Here is a 27,644-nt window from a genome sequence, read left to right on the forward strand (position 1 = left end):
GTCGCAATCAATGGTGGATCAATCGAGTTTTAAAGTTGTAATCGATTAAAATGGGCAACACTCTGCTTTTGGTCAGGTATTCGGGGATTCTCGCGGTGCGCCGGACCGCGTGCACGGTGTCGAGGATTACCGAGCGCCGCCGAGCGTTACCGAGCTCCCACGAGCGGCTCGGCGATTGCGCCGGGCCTATTTAAGGGGCAGTCTGTGAGCCGCGCTCATTCTTAGGCGAGGCAGCGCGCAGTACGGTTGACAAGTGGCTTCTAACAATTCGCTCTATTCATAAGAAACGATCGTTCGCGAGTCAAGAGAAACAGAATAGGGGGAAGAGAGAAAAGAGAGAGAGAGCAGTCAGTGCTTAATTAGTCTACCTCTTTATTAAGTGGCTTTTGGTGAATTAGAGAACACAAGTGCGGTCCGAAGGGAAAGGAATCATGGCTGACAGTGGTATCAAGCGTAATATTCCCATCAAGATCGGTGACTTCAGCGTGATCGACACCGAGTTTTCGAACATACGGGAACGGTTCGACGCCGAGATGAGAAAGATGGAGGACGAGATGTCACGGTTCCGCAGCGAGCTGATGAACCGCGAGAGCAACAACTTCTTTAAGAGCACCACCAGGTATGTTGCTGTACCGGCGTACGTTGCCCGAAACGCACACCTAACCTTTTTACACGCATCTACCCGCCACGAATCTACCTTCGATTATTGCGCTCGCGACGAATTAACTTTGATCCCACCTTTACCTGTACGATCTTTCTATAATTAGTCGATTACCTGACGAGCAGACTGCGGATTTTTATGCAGAATACCTTTCTGTTTCGATAGCAACGGAAAGACAATTATTACTACAGTATTACATATATGTATATTCTTTAGTAAATTCAATCGAACTACATACATATAAATTGATCGTCATTTCTCAGTGAACTTATTTGAATAATGTATTCGCGGTATTCACGTAGTACATTGGACCAAATTATGTAGGTATAGCGTATAGCTTGCTCGCTATCGTTTCGTGTATTTGCTTGAATAATGCATTCTATGCTCTACATTAGTCAATATTATTCAAGTTTGAATAACGCGCGCGTGCAGTATGTTCTACATTGTTCAAAATTAAAATTCCAAGCTACTGTCGGTACTAGATTATTATTTGAAAGAAATAATATTATTTATATAATTGAAGTAAATTTATGTAGGATTAATATTATTTGAGAGGGATAATTTTATTTATAAAATTGAGGTAAATTTATATCGAACTATTACAACAGCAAATTTAGTAAATTAAATGAAATTATGATACTGTTAGGTATCATTCAACGAACAATGTTCTCAAATCAAAGATTGTTTATCGCGTTTCAATCCACTTATTGTGCAGAATACATGAATAAAAATTTCTTTGCTTTCGTCGTACGTGCGCGTTTGAATGCGTCTTTCACGCCTAACTTTGTCATATATAATTCGGCAAGGATAAATGAGAAAGAAAATAAAAGGAAATATGTACGTGATATGAGTATGTAGTATGTTTGGGCTCGTTGTGTACCTCGTTTGTTATGAACAAGCAAGGTCTCCGGTGTGCCGAGTCTGTTTCATTGGAGTCCTAGCACGGTTTGTTTACATGTCGTATGGAAATGTCGTCGCGTTCGTTCTAGAATAGAGGCAAATAATATGTACATACAGAGAAAAATACGTCGCGGACGCAAGCGAAGGAGAATCGACGAGTAACGTGTCACTACATATTTATTATAGGCTGATATTTTAACGCTGCTAAACTAAGAAGCGCCTGTGGTTTTTTCTATAACTTGTTTTTGATTATTGTCTACGGTCGTTTACCTTGACGCCGAGACTCGATCTTCGTGTTTATCGATATGGATTTTAGGGACACTGATCGATGCTGCGCTATTGGGATTCGAAATACATACATACATATTTCGCCGCCATATTGGAGGGTGTTGGATCACTAATATACATACTATTTCTGACCGAGTAAATATTGAAGTATATTCTTGTGAATTATATGTATAGTAATGAATGTGCTTTGAAGTTGAATGAATTGTACTTTGGGGATAGAAGAAATATTATATGTAATATTACCGTGGTTTCATAGCCTTTTACTTGGCTGTTACGAGATAAAATTACATCTTGGTCGAAAACTGTTGGCAAGCACACTCTACACGTATGTCTAAACCGATACAATTCTACCGAGGGACTGTGTTAAAATTAAATCCAGATCAACGAAACGGTCAATTATAATTACGTACACAGCGATTGCATAAAATTGCGTTTGCTCTCTTTCTTTGTGTCGCGTGATTCCGGTAAATCACGGTAAAAACGAAACGAACGCGGAAAGAAAATTATCGATCGTTTGAAATGAATTTTGTAATCGTCCATACACACGTAGGTATGTATAATGCCTGTGTACAATACCCGCTGATATAGTAAAGGATACATGGAAGGGGCACAGCAGGGAATCCAACGCGTGTAACTTATTTCTGCTGTGTCGCTTATGCAACAGTTGTTGATTTTTTAACGGCAATTAGCATAACGGTGCGTCAGCCGACAGGTGTAAATACTGAGCTCGTTTCGTCAAGCTGGGATCGATTAGTAATTGGTGATTCTTAGGATTTCGATTCACTGAACTGAAATTTCAAATCCATTCTTGCATATCGGCCGCGGGTTCTGAGTTTCACTTTAATCCAGAAAGTTTAATTTTTTCTCAACCGAAAAAGTTCAAGTTCAGGAACTTTTTGTGCGGTAACTATGTCGTATATGTATTTTTTGTTAGATAAAACTTTTCTTCGGACTGTCCCAGATACGCGAACCATTTTATTTAAGTAAAAACAACTTGAACATCGGAAATTCTTTCCAAAGAGATGCTCCAACGAATTTTTCTATTCCGTAAAGCGTCCCAAAGAAAATAAATGTTGTCCATTAAACAAAATCTCGCATAAACGCGTGTAAGTCTCTGAGGGAGACGGTGAATGCGCAAGCATTCGCAGACAAGTAACAACAAGCATCTCTGAAATACCACTGTGAGAGGGGGATCGGTGCGAAAACGTTCTGGGTTGTTTAGGCGAATTGCAGGAAACGTTTCGCGCGGTTAGAAGCCACGCCGCGCCGGAGAACGGACGGATACGAAAAAGAGCGGCACGCGAAACATTTGCGCCGACCGCGACGCGACGTATTTATTATCCCAAGATAATGAAAATCGTTGCTCGATCTCCTCCCGGGTCGCGTGTAAATTAAGGTCGCGTTTCTGTCGAGTCTTTTTTCTTCTCTTTTCTTTTGTTGCTCGTTCACGCGTGCATGCACACACGCGTGCGAGCGTGTAGATTCGTTTCACGTATTTCAGCGACGTACTATTTATAGAGTCTTCGTCAGTGCGTACAGCACCAGCCCCTCAAACTCCTCCTTCGTTGCTGGCTCTCTTGCTAGGGAGTAGACGAAAAACAAACTACATATTGCGAGACGAAAATTCGCACCTGCTACATACTCCGGAGACCCGTCCTGACCGCCGTCTTGAACCCTTAAAGGTTTCCTGGAAGTTCCTTTCCGAGGGAGGTTTCTTGCTACCGCTTTAGTAGAAATTCTTTTGCGATGGAATTGAATATTTTGTTTCGAGGGGGAATTTATTTATCTTGTATATTTTTTCTATTGGCTTGTTTTGGTACAATAGTAAACTAGTAGATTTAGGATTTCAATGTATCTGTAACACACGTGAATTTTGAAGATTAATCGATACGACAGAATAAACATTCTCGAATGTCTAAATTCTTCGCTGAAAGCAATTTAGCGAGTTGATTTCATCTCGCGTCGGATAAAAGGAACGAATGCTTGCCATGTGCCTCGGTTTTTGCATGCCAGCGCCGAAAACCCAACAGTCGTGTTATTTTAATAGGTGGTCTGTTTGAACGAGGATGATATCGTTGCTCGCCATCCCTCGGTAACAACTAATTATAGAGTCTCGCAGCGTTCTACATTTAATACTCTCTCTTGCCGATTCGAAAAGTTCGAGACCATCGAAGCACGTTCCCTCGGGTTCTCTCATTCCAAGCGAAGAAAAATCGTAATTTCCTCCGTCTGCCAGGAATTCTTAGTTCGGTCATCTAGCCAGGGGGATTGCTCGATAAATTTCTTCGTCGATAAATTTCATGAAAGCGTCTTTCGCGACACAGTTCGACCGATTTTCGGCTGTTTCTTGGCAATCGCGAATTCGGGCCACGCGAAATTTATGAGGAATTTCGCAACCACGGGGTCTATCGACCGCGACACCAAATCGAAAGTATCGATCAATCTAAAAAGTACACACAGCGAGCGTGAAACCGTTTGGGAATCCTTACTTGAAACATGCAAAGCTCATCATACTCGCGTTCCGGTGGAAGATTGATCAACGGACCGAAACTAATCCATCAGAGACTCTTTGGTTCGAGGAAAATCTTGTAGACGATGCGATGACGTACCCGATGCTTCCGAGACGCGTCCGAGATGCATTCGAGATTGCGGGAAGAAGCGTGTGCTTTGTCGGTGCAACAAGTCGCGTTAAACGGCACTTCGTTATGCAACCTATCGTTCCGGAGTTTATGTATGACAGGCGTCGAACACATTTCCATAATGATGGACTCGCGGCACGATAAATTGCTGCTCCGCGATCCGATGAACGATTAGTTTCGGTACCGTGGAATTGCGGCGGGCAATTTTCTATTAGCGGCTGCGGCATGCCGTTAGCCGTGCAATTTACAATTTCGCTGCCGAATTACTGTTCGTTGGAACTCGTTTGCCCTGTCTACGCTCCCAAAGGTGAACTACGCTCGTTAACACCAAATCCAAAGCTGAAAGGTCGTACTTGATGATAGGTCCGTCTAACTTTCAATGACAATTTAAAACAAAGGAGCAGCCACGACATCGCTGAAAGCACATACCTTGCAAGATCGAGTATCATTGTAAACGAAGAATGCGATCGAAAACGGTAATTTGACGTAACACTGTGCAATCGTTTGGAAAGTCGATCGGCAACGGTTGCGCGTCAGCGGATAGATAGAGGCATAAACGCCTGTTGCGTCAACGATCGCATCCTTGACAGTGACTCCATGCAACCCCCCACTCGGAATCCTGCACTAAATTGCAATCGCGGCGTGCGGAAAAGGTGAGGAGGATGCCCGCCGTTGATCCCGCCTCGTTTTACGCAGTAATTTTTCCGTCACGTTGAAAGCAACACAGAAACACGGTCCCCGGCGCGGCGCAGTGTTCCGCATGGATCGATCGAGGCTTCGTTCGATCTTCGGCGATCGGCTGGATCTTTTCCGCAACGGAGAAAACATGTTCGTCGACAGGGACTTTTATCCGGCGGATCATAAAACGGTGATCAAGCTACGGTAGGTATAGACCCTACAACGAGATGATCCACGATGATCTCTCGTATCGGTTTGGCTGCGATCCAGACCGCGAGCAAACGATCGCGGACGATGACAAGTGGGCGCTCGGACGGTTTACTTATGGCAAGCGATCGGTTTCTGGGAATGATCGGTCATCTAGTTCATTGAAACGAGAAGAATATCACAATTCCTCTGCCGGCAAATATTGTAATCATTCTTCTGTGCAAATATCGAGGATCAAGAAACAGTCGCATCACTGTTTATTCGAAATGTATTTCCCTAGCGTTAAGAAACTCGGGTATTTTTGATTTCATGGGAGATAAACTCGCGTAACGCTTGCTCGTAAGCGACGCACGAACTAGCCGCGCGAAGAAACTTGTCTGTCAAGGTCTTGGTGTGTGTTGTGTAAAAGTTATAAATTATTCGGGCGGCGCGGCGCGGCGTCTAGATCGAGTTCTCGTTTTAGACAAGAACACAAGAGCAGCAGAAATAGAGCCCTCCTCCCTCGTTTGAATCGAATCGAATCCAATCCAGGTGAAATTTGAGCTCGTCTCGTGTTACGGTGCGGCGCGGCGCGGCACGGCGCGCGAATTTCTGCACGTATCTCGGGTCCAGAGATCTGCTCGATCATATCGCGCATCGATCATAGAATCTTTCATCTTCGGTGAACTGCGGAATTTTTCTTCTTTCCGATATTACATACATCTGCTTTTTATTCTCTTTTACTATGTTTCATTCGTTTGTACTACGTTTTTTAGCTATTAAGGATGTTTTACGAAAATGTCTGATTGTAAATCGTGTCGCACCAAAGGTGTGGTCCAGTTCGAATTCGCGTTTGCAAAGTGTCCAGGTGTTTTGTAGTCGATCACAGATCGTTGGTTTACCCGTGGGAGGTGAATATGGACCATTACGAGGTCCGAGGACTCATGGCTGGCGGTGACGCAATCGTTGCTGCTCAGGGACGGCTCGCCGCAAATAGACAAGTATCGTTCGAAATAAATGCTCTCCGGCGAGAGCTTCTTTCGAAAATGTTTTCTAGCTTGCCCGTCGATGAGTCAGGCAAAAGCACCGCGCGGCGCGAATCATTCCCCAATGTCCTCTCTTTTACCCAACCCATCTTTCGATTTTCATCGGGACGAGTAAACACAGCGGAACCGTCTCGGATTCGCGCGAGAGAGTCTCATTTCGAGATCCGTTGGAAACCGAGACTGGATCCGATTTTGATCAATGATAGAGACGCGTTGGGTTTCGCGGATGTATTTATAGCGATGATCGGAGCATTCGGCCCCGGGGACGCATAGTGTAACTGTGAAAATGATCTTCAGCTGATTGCGGAATCTGTTGCGCAATCTTCGCGGTACGTATTCACCCCGAAACTAAAATTATACAACTTAGGGTTGAAGCAAGAAAAATTCTTGAACCTAAATATTGTCTACTTGATTGAAAATTGAAATTCATCAAAATTGAACGCAAGAAATTCTACAGAATCGCGTAGAATGTACCCTATTGTCTAAAAGGCAAAGGTTTGAATTTTGTCGACCAATGTTATTTTCCTTCCTAGTTTCGCAACGCTTCGTCGGATGGAAATTAATCGCGTGCAACACGTTGCATTCGGTGTACGAGTAGACGCGGAATCGATGCTCGAAACTTGAGGAACGTGCAGCCGCCGCGCGCCGTCGTCGTCTACAGCTGACTGTGAGATTTATGCCCTCTCTCAGCTAACAATAATACTGTGGCTGTATGGCGTGCCGGAGAATGATTAGCGCAGCGTTTCACACTCTCGCGCTGCTCGATTCTATGCGAACGATCGCGGTAGCGTGTCGATGTATAAGAAAACTTGGAAATGTCACTTGTATCGTGTGCAGACACTGTATTTCTTTCCAGCAACATTTGTTACCATTGGAATCGACCGAAAGGAAAATGGTACATATTGCAAAGCGTGATTTTCCTTTCCTTTCAGACCCTTGTTCACTGTCTTCAAGGCCGGGAACCTCGTCGTGTTTACTTTTCATAGATTTAAGCTCGAATGCAAAGGAAGACAATGGCTCTTCAACCCCTTAGAAAGCGGACGCTTTTGAAAATTGTGCGAAAGTCAAGTCTTAGGTCCATTTGCGGTAATTTTTTCTAGCAATTTTTCCTACATCGTTTCATGGGTGCTTTACCAATTTTTTGAACATTGTTTTAAGGGCACGTTGGGCATCTAGAGTTGGTGATGTTCCGATTGTAAGGTGTATAAAAGAATTTGTTTCAACATAGCTGAGAACACCTGGTATTAATTATTAAAGATTATTAAAGACGACCGTCGCATCGGGAATGCAAAAGATTTGAATTACATGTACGTATATCCATTTCGTAAGCCAGACAAAGTAGCTTTAATGCCCGCGATCTACGATCTACGATCTGCGATACACACACGGTGGATCGTGTATCTATTGTACGATGTGCGCTCTCGCATAGGCTCAGACTATGTTGCCGCTTGACCTATTCCCTGTGATTGAATTAAGCGATTGACTCGCCGTTAACCATTCATAATGCGTAACAAGAAAATAGAATTACGGCAATTGTTTGAAAGCCGAGATCGCATCGCCATCGAGTGCTTCGAAAACGACAATTTCTTAGTACACTCAAATTCGTGATTGTTCTAACTTTCCCGCGCCTCTTCTGAACCTCTTCAAGATCGCGAATTTTCGAGAGCGTCACGGAGTCCGTGCGTGTAGACCCCGTGTAAAGCGAGCCGGCTCTCATTCAGTAGCTCGAACAAAGAGCACAAAGAAGGGGCGTGTTTCCGCAAACATCCGTTTAAAGCAAGAAAAAACGAAGAAGAGGGTGAGGAGAGTAATCGTGTGCAGGAAGAAGCAGTGTCTTTGGTTCGGCCACAATTGATCATCCCCAGAAGAAGAAGAAGAAGAAGAAGAAGAGGATAGAATAAAGAAGAAAGAAGGAGAGAGGCAGTGAAATTAAAAGAGGTCTCTTCCCTGTTTAGGACGACCCCTTTCACACGGCACAAAGGCCAAGCCATATCGAGTAGATCGCGATGTCTGTCAAAATGTCTTTTAGAGTAAAACGAGCGGGAAGAGCATGAGAGACACGGACAACAATTATCCTCGGCAGGAGAAAGGTCCTAGGCTAGTCGTCTCGGCAGAACAGCTAGGAGAGGTCAACCATGCCGAGCAGGATCTCTCTCCCGAGGAATGAATCGTCGAGAAAGGCCACACGATATTTTATCATCCAACTCTAGACTCTAGACGATTATGCTATTTCGTGACTAGGCTCCTTGTGTCACGGCGCGGCGACTAGAATGTGGCAAGCGGAATTTCGGAGGGAAAATGGACGGGCCTCCGACACGGAAGCGTGTAATCCACTCTAACTGTTCTAACGAGCTTGAAGTTTCACCCTTGCAAAGTGAATACGAATTTCGAGCAAAATCTAATTGCAATTCTCTTTTAAGGATTTTTCTACCTACGTCTTTGAATATTTATTCATTTCATTTAACATGCACTGTGGCTCTATAATGACTCTATTGTTGATTTCTTGAGATGTTAGTCTTGTTGGGACTATTATTCGTAGATGTCATCTCGCATACAAAGTTATTCTTTCCATTTACACAGTTCGAAAGTTGTTCGATAAGCGTAAAGATAGACGCAGAACTTCTAATTTCCCTCTGGCAGCCTGTCAACGTATAATTTATAAACATCGCGCATAAACATAGTGTCTACGGCGTTCGCCGAGGCGTACTTGACCTAGAAAGACGGCTCGAGAAAAATCGATGACTGACACACGGTCACGACAATGGGTTGACCGATGATCGCCCTTCGATTCACCGAGCTGCGAGCTTTTCCTCGTCTGCATTCCTAGGAGTCCGCTGGTACATAATAGGGGTCCACGTCCACGCGCACGGACTGCATTTTCTCGTACGAAAATTTTAAATGTATCCAGGATAATCTATTCATTTCTATAAATGCTCATTTCCTGGAAACGTAAATCCCTCCGTTCAGAATCAACGTTATCGCCTCCCCCAAGTAACCGAAGACCTAATTAAAGATTTCCACCTTACATTGATCGTTTTATTATAGTATACGCATCTTAATAATTAAGGAACGTGGACTGTCTCGATTCTGTGATCGATGTAATCTCTTCCTCTCCGAGGTTCTCCGTGCATTCAATTTAGAACTACATATCAAGACATATACCTCTGGGATTACCGTCTTCGTTTTTATCGTTCTACTTATCTCCTCTTGGTTCGTTCCTACCTATTTATTTCTTTTTACGATCGCAATGGATAAAATGGAGCGTGCGGACACGTTAGGTCGCGTGACGGGATATACAGACCACGATTTCCTCGTCGAAATTATCCCATTCGGTGCAATTTGCGATGACAACGAATATTTGTCGGCGAAACGTTTCATTTGAAATAATATCTTCCGTTCGCGGCCCATTAGAGAGTCGATCGAACCTTTTGTCGTTTCGGAGACTTAATTATGTTCGGTGGTTTTATTACCAAACTGATCTTTGTGGAAATTGAATCTTCGATTCGAGCAGTTCATGAACAATTTTCCAAAGTCAATTTCGAACTATGTCGGTGATATTTTAAAATATTTTTGTACACCGTTTGATTTGAAACTGTTGGAAACCTTCTTTTGCGTGGCATTTTATTTCGAGCATTGGAAGTTTCTAGAAATAGTGCGATAAAAATCAATGTTGTTAGCGCAACCTGACGGGTTTATGGGATGCCCGGAGCATCCCCGTGCCCGGGATCATCCCCCATAGGACGCGAAACGTGAAAGTAAATCACAAGTCCCGTGATCGCATGGTAACAGCTGTTTCTCCGTTACGAGCAGAACTGGAACGACAAGGGATTATCGAATTCCTTAAAATAGCCGAGTTCTCTGTGGAAGGACAGAGAAAACGAGCCAGGGGGTTAATATCGAGCCATGACACCGCGTCGCAGCTGGTGCACTATTTTAGTATCCTCCAGGTCGGCGGCCTCCTCGAAGAGGACGCGTCGCCACTTCCGGTTATCGGTTTTATGGAGCCTGTATCTGTTTTTCTGTAAATAACCTGGGCTGGTTCGCTGACAAATTAATTCGCGACCATCCCCTGACGATCCCTGCACGCCTATTTATCAAATCTGACCACTTCTGATAGAACTTTATCTTTAACTATGCGCAAATAGTATCTTTAACTTCTGTAAATTGATTAGAAACCATGTCTATCGTACACTAATGGGTTGTTAAGGGTTCATGGAAACGGAAACAAGTTAGCGCAGCATCGATCGATACATGTCCCACAATCGAGACGATCTTGCTTATGGCATTAATCAGCACCGTGTGTCACGTGTTTCGAGTCAAGTCGAGGCAGTACCAACTGATTTCCTGATTTTGGAAGAGAACGCGAACAGGTATGATCAGTTTAATCGTCGTCACTGTGGCCTGTATCCTATAAACGTGAACGAAATCCAATTTTCGGATCTTGAAACAACCCTAACTTCAGTTCACGTTTTCCCGGATTGGTAGCACAGTGAGTCGTTGTTTATTTGTATGTACATATATTGCTTTGCAGTGATCGAAATAGCTAATCCTGTCCAGCAGACAGGCGTGATCGATATCTAACGCTTAGGCTCGCGAACATCTTTTGATAATAATTATGGTCTTCTTAATCGCAGCGTTATTATATTGTACTCACTATATGAAATTAGTTTACGTTTTCAGTAAACTAGAGAAACGACTATTTATTTGCGTTTCGATATTATGTATTGATATACATATTCTGTACAGTGCAATTCGAGTCTATGCAATCACTTTAATTCCTCCGGCTGATTGGCATGATACGGACAGTTGGTTTTAGCCTGCCTAATCGTTGAATTGCCGAGTGATCTAATGCTGGATGACGCGAACGCTGAAGATATATTGTATAATAATTATTTTAACGAGTGTGCTATACCTAAAAGAAGCTTAACAATTTCCTTTGAAACGATAATTTTAAGCAAACTTATTAATGTAGATCCTTATGCGAGATAAAAATGTTCAAAGTTCATTTTAAAACATAGAAATTAGAGAAAAATGAATGCGCGATGATCAGATGAAAATTACTACATCGAAGGACTTGTTTTTATCTATAACTTCCGGTAGATGAAATGTTAAAACATACATTGCTCGGCAATCCGACCATCAAACGGAAGCACAGAGGCTCTGAACAAGAGTGCCGTATACAAACGCGCGTTTTTCAAATAATAATGATGGGGATGAAGCTTCCTTCCGGTGCTCTATAATACTTTACACTTCTCTCTTTCTCTCTCGCACACTTGTAAATACGGAGGGTACCGTCTAATTCTATCCTGGGAATGGACCTTTTTTGGAACACCTCTTGTACGCAAAGTTTCTTGGCGACGAACCTTTCGACCATTTCCTGTCATGGTTAACGCAATTACCGAAAAAGCTAGAATCAATTCTAAAGAATAATCGTGGTACGATCGTGGTTTGTCGCCAGGGAACGATAGAAATGTTCACGAAGAGTGTTAGCGTTTTTGCCGAAGTAACATTTGCATTGCTGAAACGAAAAATAAAAAGACAAAAGGACTAAGATAATATAATAAAAACGGAAGCGATTCGAAAGAAAAACTAACCAACCAAGAATTTTAACTAAAATAATAATGCCCCCCGTTTCCCCGCTGCTCGACTTCTGTCTCGCCTTCTGATTGGCTCTCTCTGCATTGGCACGTTGGTGACTAACTTGAAGTCGACATCACACGAGCTCCAGCGAACACCGTACGTCGACGTCCTCGAAGACCGAAGGTTGGGACAAGGTCGACCCTGCAGCACCGCCAAAGCGGTCCGCATTCGACAGCTTCAAAAGGTGACGCCACTGTAAACAAAAACACGCACAGAAAAAAACAATAAACAAACGAACAATCGCCGCCAACGAAAAACGTGTTCCGGGACGCCTTCTTCGCCTTCATTTTAGCCGACTGCAGAGCGTATTGCATCACCGCACCGCACCGGAGCGCGCTGCATCGACCACAATTTCAAATTTTTCACAGCTCTCGAATCAAACATAACATTCGGACGAGCTTTCTTCAAGTCAATTTTCAAAATGTTTATTACTTTTCTATTTCTGTTTGAAACTCTGAAACACTTGAAAATGTGGTCGGTGCTAAAATTGTGCGAAGCACTGTAGATGAAGACTTCCGCCATCTTGTTTGTCATCCTGCACAGCTCGTCAAGTCATGTAAATCGTGTGAACGTTACTGAAAGTCGATGCACGGCACTCCTCAATCTTCCAATAGTTATACATATTGTATAAATAATATAAACGCTGTTACATTCAACGGACAGTGCCATCGATTCAGTCGTTGACACGAAGACTGACAGTCCCGTAGTCAATCAACATCTCACCATCGAGCTCGCACAGAGGTAATGGGGCCACGCATTGTTCACGTTTCAGCGACCTAACACCACGCCTCGCGATTAACTTAACGCAACGCAACCCAGCACAGTAGCGAACGTAGCAGAGCTTTGGTGTGTGATTTCGTTTTTTTTCCGTGAATTTTCTTGTCGGAGCATTTTCACCCTCGGAGCTTTGACCCACGAAAGTGCACTATAGTTTGCGCACGACACGCCTCCATTCGTGACCAGTCTCTCTATGTTGTTTTTCCTATACGTTTGCAATAGTTAGCATCATCACCGCCTATTTAGGTAAGGGTTTGCAGCTGAGCCGAGACACGTCTCTGCGCCGTCAGAGAGTACATCTATCTGCTCTGACCCGGGTGTCATCCAGCCGTTAAAGCATATTATACTTTGTTTTTCGTTCATCGTTCGAGCGCACTTGTCCCGCACTTATTCGTATTATAGATGTATTATCAGAGGAGGATACGGTGAATATAATCGAGATTTTGTTTCTGATAAATTACAGCACGACCACCCAGAGCACTCAGAACAGCTCTCTCAGCCCGCAACAGGACTCCGCATGGCTCGACGGACTCAACAGCCCACTCATCCAGGACGAAGGTGACAGCAAGATGCTGAAACTGAGATTCGACGTCTCCCAGTACACCCCTGAAGAGATCGTTGTCAAGACTGTGGACAACAAGTTGCTGGTGAGTCATCAAATTCATCAACTTTAGAGTGAACTGACAAGGGTAGAAAATCGTAAATTTAAATGAAAGACGGGGATGAAGCATAGGGCTGGATATTAGGGAACGAACCGATGCGCGATTATGAGAATCGGCTATTTCCGTGGACGTGCAAATCGCTGCCAAGTGCGCTTGCGATTTGCCGGGTCGATTTCGCGACGCTTTTATCGGCCGACCGCGGGCGTCGCTTAATTGGAACGGGAAGACAATTGGCTTGCTACTTTCTTCTTTGAGACCGCGACTACCAACGTCCCGTCGCGCGACAAATGCGAAATTATTACGCCTGACTCATCGAGCGCATATTTCGTAGCGAACCAACCGACTGTTGCGCAACTTGGCACCGGCCGAAACTGGCCCATCTTTTTACGCAATCCGCTTTGACCACCGTTAACGTACCATCAAAGCTTTTCGATTACATTCTCGCAAACCTATTTGCCTATTTCTGTCCGTTCCGTGCTTCTTATTTTACATTGAGGATTCTATAGCATCTGCGGAGGACTAGTTCCGTGAAAGCTAAAAATCAAGCTCGGCAATCCGTTTGAGAACGTACGGTGCATCTCGCGCCGTGCTTAATTACGAAGACGCGCTCTCGAGTAACGAGAATTGCCCTTTCGCGAGTTACACACGGCGGAGTCGACTTCCTGCCGGGAAGTGACGCAACAAGACCAATTAGAACGTTCTACATCGTTCGTGAGGAGCCTCGGAGAGCCGAGATGGCAAAGCAGCGGGAAATTCTGAACCTCTGCTTCCTGGTCGCTCCAGGCGATCGTAAATCTTTCGATATGCTCGTACAGGCAACGTTTAATCTCTCTAGTCCTCGAATAGACCGGTACTGCGCTTTCTTCAAACTTGTTAAAGTTACTGGCAACTCGTTCTTCAAAGTATGAACCATTTTTAGATACATAAGATGTATGAATACATTCAACAATTTCGTTCTAATCCAAAGAATCGTTCAACGTAGTTGAAGTTGAATTTGTTCAACGAAGAATCGTTCCAATCCAAAGTTTCGGTGGAAGGGCCAATTCCCGCAGGAAGTGGGAACTAGAATTTTCGGCGAAGCGTGCTCTCGCGTTCAAGTTTCTTCTCTGGTCGTGGTCGGCGTGTTCCGTCGACGGAAATAGCCGTCGACGAAAATAAGTTCACGGCGCTCGTCACACCGCGACGGCTTAGAATAATGTTCGGCCATTGTGAAGCTCATAAACGCGAATCTGGCAGCGCCGAGATTCTTCCGAGCTTCTTCGTTCTCCAATCGGTTTGTCTTCTGAACTCGTCATGCATCGTTGCGGATTTCTCCGAACATCTGAAAACAAAATAGCAAAAACTTGGCTGGCGCCGCGCGCCGACAATTGTGAAAACTGCTCTTCTTTGGCACCAGCGCCGCACTCGACAAATCGAATTTTTCTTACTTCATTTACTTTGTGTGCGCATATGTGGCAGATTGATATGAATTCGATCGTGGACGATCATTTTGAACTAACCTATAGATTTGCGTATTACGTTCTCTTTTTTTGTGAAATGATTTTTACGCGTCGGTGCGGTGCGGTGGTTCGTAGAAGCAGCAACGAAAGCGCGAGTTTCGACACTTTCGACTGTCGCGACAGAAAAATAATGCACCACCGTCGGTGCAAGAGGGAAGAGGAGAACTAGAGGTCGTTGCACCGCGATCGTGCACTCTCTCGGTGCAATGGAGGAAAGATCAAAGCGGAGGAGGATCTTGCGCGTCCACGAACGGGCGCCGCTTTATTTCGATTTCCTTGGTCAAACGACCGCTGATGAACCTCGTCGTCCCTTTGTAAAGATACCGCGCCATCGAATAATACAAACAGCTTATCTCATCTAGACAAAATTTATGACTGAAACAATTCTTGCTAGAATTCAGATGTGATTCAATATTATAGACCATCTGATTATACGCCAGTTGATTTCGCATTCTCGAAAAGTTGTCTGGAAAATTATACAAAGGACAAGAGATTCTATGAACCTATAAACAATTGAGCGGAGCATTTCGTGAAGAATTAGTCACGCGTCACGCGACGGTGCAGAACCAGCTAAAGAACGATCGCCGTGCCGCGCCGACCACCTCGAAACAGGTTGTCCCGGTGTAATCGTGGTCAAGGTCCGTCTCGAATCGGGGTCGAGCTCTCGCTGGTCGTCGCCTGGTCCTTAAAGGGCTGGCCCAAGGACGCGTTCCGAAGGATGAGCAGAGTACCAGACGAAGCGAAGAATGCGAGAGAGTTCGCTGACGTCACGCTCCCGCTCGATAAAGCACACGCGGCCCGGATAAATAGGAGCATGGACCGGTTTTATTCAAACACCACGCGCGGTGCGGCGCGCGTTCTGTTGTGTTGCGAAATATGTACATATCTCGTCTCATTCGTCGTCGTATAGTCCTCTCGTTAGTTTGCGCCCATTTAGGGCAACTGGGTCGCGAACGCCTCCCTCGATTCAGCTCGAATCGATTTTTAATGGGCGCCGCCGATAACACCTTGATCTAATGGTCTTGTACGTCTGGGACCGCTACAGGTGTCTGTTGGCTCGATCCTCTAACACCTAGCTTTTATAGGACAAGTCATCTTGCATTGACCGAAGTGTCGCAGATAAAATTTCACACGATCGGGCCGCGAAGAGTGTAGAGTGTAGAGTGTAGAGTATGCTCTCGGGAACACGTGTCCAGGCTTTCGAAAGTCAATTAAAAGCGTCGGCGTAACGCGAGACTCTTTTCCGGACTGTCTAATGGCGTATACTCTCCTTGACCGAAAAAGGAAAGCCCGCGACGCCGCGCCGCGCCGCGCCGTGCCACGTGTTTTCATAACAGGTTCACCCGCGACCTAAATTTTAACGCCAAACAAGGTAATAGCCCCGCACCTTTTAAAAAACACTCCATTCAGTTTTATAGAGTGGACGTTGTACCGTGCTTCGACTCGTTTTTACCAGAAAAACGTCACGAACGCGATCGTAAAAATTTCGCGAAAAAATCATTACGAATAAAAAAGCGATGTCAGTTTTTCTGAAAGAATGCGAGGACAGATTTCATTGTTTTGGAGTAAAATGCGAGTTCCGAGGATTCCGATGCCAGCAAATTGATGATCGGATGTCGTCGGGTAGCCGGTTCCACGGTTTGCGTAATCCCCGCGGTCCGGTAAGACGATATCGAGCCGGAAAGCTTAGATTCTCGCGAGAGAGTTGAGTTACCAGTTACCCAGGGGCTCGTCCACCGGTGGCTCCCTTTGCTCTCGGCGATTTCCCTCCGTTTCCCTCCGTTTCCCTCTGTGTCTAGAGTTACCTGGGCCGCTGCTCCGGTTGCTTGCCTCGCTTGCTCGGCCGCTTTTCGTCTTTTACGGCCAACACCGATCGATATCGCGAACAGACAGACTGTGTGCTGTGAACGGCGCGGCGCGGCGCGAAGAGCCCCAAAAGAGAAAGAGGAAGAGGGAAACAGACTCGCAGACGCTCGAGGCAAGACGAATTTACATCGCCTCATTCTCTTTCTCTCTGTCTCTGTCAAATAGGCGACGATCTTTGCGTTTCTTCCGATTGTCAGTTCCATGTTAAGTTGTCGGGTTATGAAGAAGGGTCTCGTGCATTTAGGTTTCTGTTTACGTTTACGTTTACAGCGGAGCGTAACGCAATCCTCCGGTTAAAAAGACGGTTCTCAGACGGTGAAACAGGTCCCGCGACCTCTACACCGCAACACGTTTCTACCCGAGCAGAAAACCCGCGATTCTCCGGTTGCTTAACCCTAACCGCCACCTTTCTAATCGTCTTCTTTGCCGGAACCATCCACCGGATCGTTGATCTCGATGGAATTTTGCCACAGTTCGTTTTCTGTTAATAACTCGTTAATAAAGCCGCGAAGAAGACTTTCGCAAAGGGAAAAGTTACTTGGAATCACCTCGAGAATGACCCCTTTCGAGTACAACATATTTAGGACACCCTGTATAACCGTGGACGTAAGGCCAGAGGCCTCACCGGCGATCAACGAGTTCGCGCGGAAAGGGAGCATTAAAATAACCCCGTAGACGACGAGCAGGCTGAATTGCAGCCTGCTCGTTGCTAGTCAAACGTTCTGATCCGATTAACGCGACTCCGCGATGTTTTTCTGCGGCGAGGTACTGCACTTCCGGCGAACGATGCACTCGAAGCGCCGCGCCGCACGCGAATCGTGAGTTGCGAAACAGCACGAGCCACGCTCTCGCTGAAATTGCCCAATTTCTAGCGTTAGTCTTCAATTTCTTGATCCTTCGAAGACTACATATTTAGATTTTCATGTTTGCAAATTTCGTATCGTTGGCTTATCGTTTTTAACGATTGCATAAACTTCGTACGATGGATTGTACAGTTCGATTCGTTCCGCGATTTCCCGCAAGGTGAAGGCCAGGCTATTTGGTTCGTTGGCAAGGAATGAACGCGCGGACAGATCGGTCGAAACTGGTCCAAGAACGAGAATTCCTCGCGTCGTGTCGCGTCGCGTCGCGTTGCTTCTCGTCTGCATACTCGAGGAGAGGACACCGAAACGCAGCTCTCATTAGCGTCGTTTGCGTAACGCAATTAGCGCGACGAGCCTCGCCCACCCTCGCCCGCTAACGCGGATCAGCCTAGCTGCCTTTTCACGCGTCTGCCTCTGGGTGCGGTCCAAACGCATTTTTACACTTGCATTTTTTACCGGCGAATCTATACCTGGACACGCTTCATCCGTTCACCATCGCTATTAGCGTGCCGATACGTTGATTTTGTAGCCTGGAACGAAACGCAGAACATATTTGTAACAGCATACGATAGGAATCGACAAGACTAGCATTCTGCAAGTGTTAATGATATGCAGGAAACGTTAGCAAACAGGTAGAAAGTCCCGTTTGCCGTTTCTCCGCGGTTTCGAAGCTGCGGTTCGTAAAATCGGCCAGCACCTAGACCGACTTACGCCTGTAGGCGCATTAAAAATAGAGATTGCATCACTCGCGTACAGCCAGTATCGAGTATCCATTCGATGCCATGCAAATATCACGACTCTCCGGCCACTGTCTTACGGGATTTCGTATAAATGAATCTCATTAGCGAGCAGCGAGTTACGTCACGGCGCGATTAGCGGAGACCGATCGGCAGCGCTGTGGTGTCATCGACGTATTTAACAATCGCGTGCGGCCATAAGGTTCTGTAAAATTGTTATCGTATCGGGGACCTTGGCGTATCCATTTTTCCATAAAATTGTATTATGTATATTCAAGTATAATATCCGACTACCCTCACGGCTGCGTTAAACTATGAAATTGATTGAACAGTTTGAAAAACATTGAATCAAGTGAAAGAGTGCATTGTAAAAGAAGGGGTGATTAAATTACGGTATAAATCAATTAGCGTGTCCAAACAACTTACCTCGACTGTCGACGCTTCTCCGCTTTTATTATATTGTTCTTAGGCTTAACGATGCATTTCCTTTCCTTGCATCCCGACTCCCCACGGTCTCTCGTTATCGTGCTCTATTCTTCTTTCGTATGTGTATTCACACATGCGTGCAGGCTCTCATTTGCAATTTAGAGTCTATCTAGATTGATCATTCCCTGCCGCGTGTTTCGTCGGTGCTCGTAATCGCGGAAATTGCAGTTGCGACAAGGTGTATCGCTGATCGAGAGATATAATCCTAATGACTGATTCCTGACACATTCGCGTGCCCGAGGGATCGAATTCGTTGATGATGTAAGCGCAGAGAAACAACCTCGAATCAATCAGTTTCAAAGAAATTATTTTATGCACGCGGTGTTCGTGTAACGGAAGTTTAGTTTTATCGTACCAGAAAGTGGAACGACTTTAAATTTTGATTTCTTGTTGCCTGATTAGAGCCATATACTCTCCTTCGAGGATCGATTCCTCGCCGACTCCGCGTCGACTGTAAACTTTCATCGTCCCAGAAACGTCCGTCAGGATAATCGTGCTTTTGTTTGCTCGCGTGCGCGTCCCATCGATCGCCATTTTCCTGGACGTCGTATCTGTATCTCCTTCGTCGTCCTTTTCTTCCCACTCGCTTATCGACTGTACGTTATCGCCACTTCCAGACGAGTTCCAGACGAGACGGGTCGAATTATTAATCCTTACTCTTAAAATATTCTTTACATTATTTAATATATCGGTATCTGATCAATTACTAAAGTAAAGGTATTGTTCGAGGTATTATACCAACGTGGTATCCATAAAATTTCTTACTCACAATTCAAAAGTCACAGGGAATGGAAATATTCTAGCGAGGAAGAAATATGTATCTCCGAGTGCAAAGGGTTAATAATTATGGGGCATTTGCGTACCATCGATCGGTCTGTGCTACGAGTCCGCGTTCGTGGAACGTTGCGTGAGCGTTTCTTTGTTAGTCGTTACACTTGGAGGATCGCTTTTCTGATAGAATCGGCGATCTGGGGTCCCTTGATCTACAGGGTGTCTCGTTTGAACCGACCCCTGAGAATATGGAAGTTAATTATAATTATTAGTTAGTACGATAATTATTACTTGTTTTGTTATATTGAACTGTTTCGGGCCGCTCAGGTAAGTAACATCAAAGTAGAATTATTGTAGTAATCGGCCACCTGTTACAATTTACGATTAGTCGTCGACACTGTTGCTAAACGATCTTATTCGCAGCGACCTCATCCTCTATACTTTATACTCTATACTCTATGCCAACAGAGTTTCATCATCGAATTGGCAACCGGGCCAGAGATTCCTCTTTGCGTAGACGATACCTGATACCTGTGTGAATTTTGGAAATCCTGATCGATCATTAGTTATCAGTAGACTGCGGACCTTTATGCAAAATAAAATATATCTGCATTGATTGCAAGACACAGGAGCCAAATATCAATTGCTTTCTTCTTTTAATTATTTTATTAAGGTGAAACTAAAACACTGATGGCCTTCAATCCTTCTAATATGTCCACTGTTTTAAATTGTACGTACCCATTTTTCTCAAAAATGCATAAAATCCACAGTCTAGTTATCAGTGTCGAATCATCCGCTGTCGGTGATTGAAGTAGATTTCTTAATATTTTTGCATGTAGTACATATTATTTCGCACTGACGTCGACTGTTGCTCGCCCACGTTATTATTGATACTCCAGCCAGTCCAATTTTAGATAAACAGTACACCGATTAATAGAGGAATACAAAATTAGGCTGTCCGAATCCTCAATTAAATGTTACAAAGACATTTCTGCATCGTAAAAATATGTTTCTACGGCTAGCACCGTTTAATTAAAGTTTGAATGAATACTGTGCCGCCAGAATGAAGCCGGTTTTCACGTCATGTTAGCTGCTTTTAGACGAAGGTTTATTGCTACATTAATTTTCCACAATAGCGTATTTGTTAGAACCACAAAATTGCGAGCGAAACATAGTTGAGTTACCGATTTAGCTGCCGGTAAACATTTATAGATACATGTGTTCATAACCACGCGAAATATTGGGCCAAGCATCTGTAATATGAAATTCTTGGTGCGCAAAATTGAACAAGCATATTTTCTAGCAAAATTATCGATTGTTCACTGCAAGAATTTTGAGAATAATGCTAATTACGAACTTGAGATTAGAACTTGAGATTAGAACTTGAGATTAGAACTTGAGATTAGAACTTGAGATTTTCTTGGAAGAAAATGGAACTGGAGCGACAGCAATCTCTTTTTGAGATATCGATTCGGTCCAGGGACGCCATGGGGTCGTCGCCGAATCTGTGGCGCCCCTCGGTCGCCATTTTCCTCGTCTTATTATCTCGAATTCCTTGTTCTACCCACGTCCACGTTTTCTCCGTCGTGGAAACGATAGCGCAGATTCTCGTAAAACATCCTCGGGTTACACAGCATTATGGCTGTCTCCCTTAACCTAGTTACCAAGCGTGTTTGCGTCGCTTTACGAGCTATGCTCATCCCCCATCCTCTTCCTGCATCGACTATTCACCCCATTTCCCGGGAATTTACTGGGTGGGAAACACTATCTCCCATCCTGATGCACATTTTCGCGTGCCTCGTGCTAGACACTCGAGATATCGCGTTGCGTAGCAGATTTAATATTAGCAGCATCGATAATCCGTTTTCCAGGGAAATTTCGCAATTTCCACGTAGACAAGGCCACGAAATCAGGCCAGCAGATTCGGTTAAGTAGCCGTATTAATAAATCAGTTGGGACTGGCTCGTTTCTGCGATCACGCGACCGCGGAAAGTCGATCGTGGCTCGTAGTGGTCAAGGGGTGCGATCAGTGCGATAGCGTATTGGGGTCGGTTTAGTATTGCGGCGCTGTCTTTTATTCGGACGAATCACCGCCGTTTTCATCGTACCTTGGCCACGACTCGAACTAATTTATTTGACGAAAATATTTCCAGTATCGAGGTAAAAGGAGCGCCGTTTTATCGCTGCAACGTAATATAGGGTTGAAACGAAAGTTTCTTCCGTGTTTTAATGGCGTTTCTTCTTGCGAGAGACTTGTAATTGAGTTTGCTTTAATTTTAGTTCGATTAGGGTGTTCTGGGAATATGGTAGCGACTGGGAAGCGTGAGAAGGATGGACGAATATTTATATATTTTACCGGAGAATGATCTTAAGAGTGGAAATATTTTTTCTGGAGAAATCTGTAATATGTAGTTTGTAATCTACGGCTGTTGCCAAGACATGCGAGACAAGGGGGAGACAGTACCTCGGTGACTGTAAACCTGTAAACCGAGCTACACGCACACTTAATGAACAACTTGTCTAGAAAGCCCTACAATTTGATGTATCTTGTTTGTTGCAGGTCCACGCGAAGCACGAGGAGAAGACAGAGAGCAAATCGGTGTACCGGGAGTACAATCGCGAGTTCCTGCTGCCGAAGGGAACCAACCCCGAGAGCATCAAGTCCTCGTTGAGCAAGGATGGCGTCCTGACCGTGGAAGCTCCTCTTCCAGCGATCGGCTCCGGCGAGAAATTAATCCCCATCGCGCAGCAGTAAAAACCACCATTTAAAAACCGTCGCGAACGCGCAAGAACGAACCCCCCTGAGATTCCATCATCCGATCCGCGCGTCCGTGATATCAGATCGCTGCTTCCTGTCCTGTTCCTCGTGAAAAATCCTCTTCGAAGTAAGTCCCGACAACTCTCTAACCTTCTATTCTCTAATATCCAGTTTGTCTCTCTTGATCTTCTTTCAAGCCACCGTGATCTTTCATTTCCCACGATAAACAATCGTTTAATAATCTCCCCGCGATTTTGACTCCCTGTCCGACAAAAGAAAACGCGTTCGAACGAAAAAGAAGGATTTCTCGCAAGGTTTTGAGTCAAGATCGAGATCGAACTGTACGATTTGAAAGATCCTCTTCGAGGACAACAAGGAAACGACAGAAAACCATTTTCTACTTTTTAAAGATCAAGGATCGTCGACCGGTCTTTTTTTTATAGAGATTTTAACGGATCGAGGTTTAGAGAAGGGCGCGGGAACGTTCGTTCGAATCGCCTAGTTTTGTATGATGAATTCGAGAATAAGTGTTTGATACGCAGCCCCTTTCTTCGATGATTATTCAAGCGTTTATGTTAGGCGACTTTGTTTATTCGATCAATCGAGAACGATGCAGAGGAACTGTCTCTGATTAGAGGTACAATCAGAAAACGTTTTTACTTTTAGTTGTTCACTGTGTGGACACGGATAGACACGGATACATTTCAACAATTTAGTACTTTACTTTCGTTTATTAAGTAGTAATACTTAAGGGACTTTAATGATTGTGCTTTGTGTGCAAAAAAATTAATATTGGTCGATTAAAAATAATCTTTAGAAAAGTCGTCTAATCTAGGCGTTCTAGGGGATCGAATGGCGGAACAGAGCAAGCAGACCAGTCGGTTTCTCGACGTAAAATCAAAAAGAGTGAACGATATCACGATCGTTCAGGCGCGACAGCGTCAGAGTATAATAGGAGAATGTTTGATAAATTGTTCTTGATTTTTTGGTACGAGCAGCTTTTTTGACGCTTTGATATTATACTTCCTGTTAGAAGTAACAGAAAACTTTTTCAGAAACACGCATTGCCTTTGAAAGTCGAACAAACTGAAACAAAGTAAAACGGGAACTAGTAATAATGAATTCTATATCTTTGGATGTTGTTTCGTGGGGGAAACACGAGCAGAAACAAATAAACAAACAAACAAACAACAAATATTACTGTCGTGTGCAATCGAACGCGAACGAAAGAGAGATCTTTCGTTGAACGATAACTTATGTATGTGTTAGTTTTAGGTACTACGTTAAAAGACTATAACACGAGAATGCTTAGAGTATGTAAGCATTGCTATGATGATGATGATGATGATGATGAGAATGAGGATGATGATGATGATTACTATTATTATTTATGAATATTTTACTATTGTCGAGATACGTACAATGTTTAAAAGGTAATGCGAACAATGTGGAAGTTTAAATAAAAATAAACCTTCAAGGTGTTACATGCTTTTCCAAAACTCAATCGTTCCATTCCATCCACTTATGGCTTCCAAGACCTTTTATAGGTTTCCAGGTTCCAGCGTGTTAAGCGTTCAACTTCCCAAAGAAAAACAGAAAATAAAAAATGTCATAGTTTGTTTTTCACGGATTATCACAGTTTATTGATTCATTATCGTAGTCGTTTATTAACAAAATATTCTATCTTCTTATGTATGTACATATTGTGTATAGATAGGTCGCGCGAATCCGGTTACACTGTTCAAAACATGGTCGCGTTAACGCTTCACGGAATTTTGCAACAGACCGGAAATTGACGAAACGAAATGGGAACGCCAACGGACCGCAAAGTGTCCAAGATATTTATACAACAAATCAACGAACCGCATACCAGCGGGAATTTCTTTTAACAATTGAACTCAATTGCGCTCGAACCAAAAGTTCCTGTAAATTCAAAAATAATCTTCAACCAAATCCGATCACTTCGATTTACGATTACCTTCGAGTATAAAAAATATACGACGATTAACACGCAATATTCAATTTAAAAGCAATTATTTATGTACACAGAAGAATCTCGGAAACTCGTTTTGTTCGCTTCGATCGCTCTCGCAACTTACAGTCAACGACAAAAGTCTGAATATATTTAACAGACATCGGACAATGAGAAAACAACTACGATTCTACACATTTTACGAACATGTTCATGAAATGTGTAAAACGTTGCTTTACAATTGTCTAAAATGGATCACAGTGTTTACAAACTACTCGAAAACGCTGCCCATCCGTGTCAAATTTGAAAATAGCACACCGACTTTTGCGAACGACTGTCCTAATCGCCCTAACGTCGCAATTGGAATTACAACGTAAATACAAACGGCACGTCTAACGCTTAAACTACTCGTTTACTGATTTGGTAGAATAACATACTGACTGGATATCATTTTGTCAAAAGGTGATAAAAAGCATCGACGCGATCGACCGTCAATAAATACGATATAAAACAGGCTCCGTGGTTTCGAGACTGATGCTCGTCGATTTGCAGAGGATCTTCAAAATGTGAAACCTCCTCTCCCCGTGCGTTGGATCCGTTTTGTGTAATGGTTCCGAGGTAATATCGTTTTGTTCGTATTTTACAGGTTACGTCGCCTTAATATGTAGAACCCCGAAGGTCCGTTAAACTTCGGCTCTCCTCCTTCCCACAAATTGTTTACAAAGATTCGTATCAAAGTTTATTGTTGCGTGGAAAGTCTCGAGAATAAAATTAACGCTCCCCTACTTCTGTGGAGCACTGTTTTGGTTCTTTGTTCTCCGATCACGGTAAACAAGTGACTTTCCAGATTTTCATAAGCTGGATGCGAATCTGAAACCATTTTTCGTTGCGATACTCGTTGGCATTGAGAAAGTTAAAATACGACTACCGTAAGCATTCTATCATCCTTATAAAAGTTCATGCTTCGATCATTCGAATATTCACATTGTTAGAAAATATACCATTATACATGGGAGAGTCTTTCACAGTTATATCTAAAAAACGGCTTCAGAATATAATTGTAAAAAATCGAGGACGTGCAAAATGCTTTCCAGATTCGCCTCCAGCAGAAAAATACAGCTGTCGTTTCAGTTGTTAATCACTGTGGCTCCCGCTACTCGCGTGGCTCCGGCGGAATTTGCTCCAAAGCGTCGCCCCAGGGGGCACAGAGCTCCTGTCGCCCTCTCTGTTCTATATTCCCGGTATCTCCGCAGAGAAAAGTGGCGCGTCGGACGCTGTGAACGTTGGCGATTTTCCTTCTCTGGCAATGCGAAGCGCTTGGTGAACGGACACGGTGTCTAGCTCCTTTTGATTAGGTTTCTCGTTATCCAAACAGATATCAGCTGCTCTTTTACCGAAGGGCTCTAAGACCTTCACCCTGTAATCGACAATAGTGGACACAGGATTACCGGTGAGCCTCAAATTCTCCAAACAAGGCAGGTGTCCTATATTCTTCACCTCTTCGATCTTCTCTATCCGATTACAGCTGACGTCCAAGCCCTCCAGCGAATACAACTTCGAGAAGCTCGACAACGATGTCAGCTTGTTCTGCGACAAGTCAATGTACACGATGTAACCGAGCTTCGTGTGCAGGTTATCCGGCAACATTTTGAAATTGTTTGACGCCAGGTACAGGTGCGAGAGTCTCGGTAGCAAGGTCACGTTTGATATCTCTGATAGAAGGTTGTTGTTCAAGGTCAGACATTCTATATGAGGCAGCAACTTGATCGCCTCGTCTATCACCTCGATTCGGTTTTCGCTCAGGTCCAGGTGGGTCACTTTTAGCCAGACGTGGGAGTCGTTCGCGTTCTCGATGCCCTTGTGCACTTCCTCGCACATAGCGAACTCGACGATGTTCTTCAGCTTCGTGTGGCTCACCGTTAGTCTGACGACGGTGTCCCTGAGATTGCCCATGTTGTAGATCTTCTCCACAGGGTACCGATCGATCGTTAGGTCCTCTATGTTCTTGAAGGTAGAGAGTTCTATCGAAAGCATCGACGTGTCGATGTTGCTGACTTTGTGGGGCTCCGAGCTGCCTTCGATTACGAGGCCGGTTAAATGGGAATTGAAGTCTAGGACGTGGCTGAAGTCGTACTTCTTGTCTACGACCTCCAGCGTTGGACAGGGGTGCTTCAATCTCTCGCTGATCGCGTACAACTGGAAACGGGTGATTTCGATTTCGTTGCAATCGAGAAAAGCATCGAGGTTTCATCGAACTTACCTGCAGCGGATTAAATTTATAGGTCTTGGACTTTCGCAGGATACTCTCGCCTTCTGTGAAGAACTCCAAAGCCATGCTCTGTAGTAAGAAAAATATATCGTAGACGTGCAGATCTAGAAACACAGCCAATTCTCTGGGCATCGCTTTCTTTAGGTAGTGGTAGACCGCAGCAAGGTAAACCTCCAGGCTGGTTCTTCGCTTCTCCACGAAGGCTTCGCACTTATTGCCTATCAGCTTCTTGGGTGGCAATATGTCCTTCTCGACGCAGTGCTCTGTGACCAGCTTTTCATGAAGCTCTGCAAAGTCGTTGTATCTGTAATGGATAAAGTAAAGCAATTGAACAACGAACATATTAACGTTACAAGAAGCCGTGTTGCTTGGTCGCGCCACGACAATTTATTAATGAGTAGACTGCGGATCTTTATGCATTTATGAAGAAATTGGTTGGGCAAAATGTAGAAAAGTGAAAGATTTAAACAGTTGAAGAATGTTGTGCAAAACATTTCTATTTTGCTTAAAGATCCACAGTCTATAAGTGTATCGATGTCGCAACAGCTTAGGAGTCCTCGAAGAGCTTCGTACCATAGTACCGAATCAAATGTAGCTTCAGGAATCACCTGAGGAACCGCCAAGGATCTTCATGAGAGTCAGTGTATCAATGGAGCGAGCGTCCTTGAAAAAATCTGAAGTGATCGTAATATATCTTCGAGGACAATAAGATATGCATAATATTGTAGGTCATTGTGTCTTTGCGACACAATGGCTGCTCACCTGTGTCTCACAGTCCATTTAATCGAAGCGATCCCAACCTCGATGCAATAATAGGTGACACCGTCGACGGTGTCCGTCGACGGTATTTTTATCCGAACGTCGTCCTGGTTCAATAGAAGACACGCCATCCTGCGGAGGAGTGATCTGGGCGATCGTGTCAGGCTTGGACGTGGCAATAGTTGTC

At 44.2% G+C, this 27,644-nt stretch overlaps 2 protein-coding genes and 1 long non-coding RNA gene across 4 annotated transcripts; 2 read left to right on the forward strand and 1 right to left on the reverse strand.

Moving 5' to 3' along the window:
• The first annotated feature begins 206 nt into the window (after positions 1-206).
• LOC143215915 (alpha-crystallin B chain) lies at positions 207-23,941 on the forward strand. Of its 2 annotated transcripts, XM_076438528.1 has the most exons (4): positions 207-619; positions 12,106-12,222; positions 13,279-13,462; positions 22,260-23,941. In XM_076438528.1, exons 1-4 carry the CDS (start codon positions 432-434, stop codon positions 22,452-22,454), a joined length of 684 nt encoding a protein of 227 aa, XP_076294643.1. In that variant the 5' UTR covers positions 207-431; the 3' UTR covers positions 22,455-23,941. The 2 variants fall into 2 exon arrangements, with proteins under 2 accessions (XP_076294643.1, XP_076294653.1); XM_076438538.1 differs by lacking the exon at positions 12,106-12,222 and having other exon boundaries at positions 209-619.
• On the forward strand, positions 626-12,099 carry LOC143215951 (uncharacterized). Its single transcript, XR_013010491.1, has 2 exons — positions 626-5,370; positions 10,606-12,099. It is a non-coding gene; the product is annotated as an uncharacterized LOC143215951 (long non-coding RNA).
• Positions 22,570-27,597, reverse strand: LOC143215857 (nischarin). Its single transcript, XM_076438437.1, has 3 exons — positions 27,461-27,597; positions 26,690-27,002; positions 22,570-26,625 (listed from the first exon to the last, which is right to left on the reverse strand). Exons 1-3 carry the CDS (start codon positions 27,586-27,588, stop codon positions 25,660-25,662), a joined length of 1,407 nt encoding a protein of 468 aa, XP_076294552.1. The 5' UTR covers positions 27,589-27,597; the 3' UTR covers positions 22,570-25,659.
• Between the last annotated feature and the right edge of the window lie 47 nt (positions 27,598-27,644).

Source organism: Lasioglossum baleicum, chromosome 2, assembly GCF_051020765.1.
Source record: "Lasioglossum baleicum chromosome 2, iyLasBale1, whole genome shotgun sequence".
Taxonomy (NCBI): domain Eukaryota; kingdom Metazoa; phylum Arthropoda; class Insecta; order Hymenoptera; family Halictidae; genus Lasioglossum; species Lasioglossum baleicum.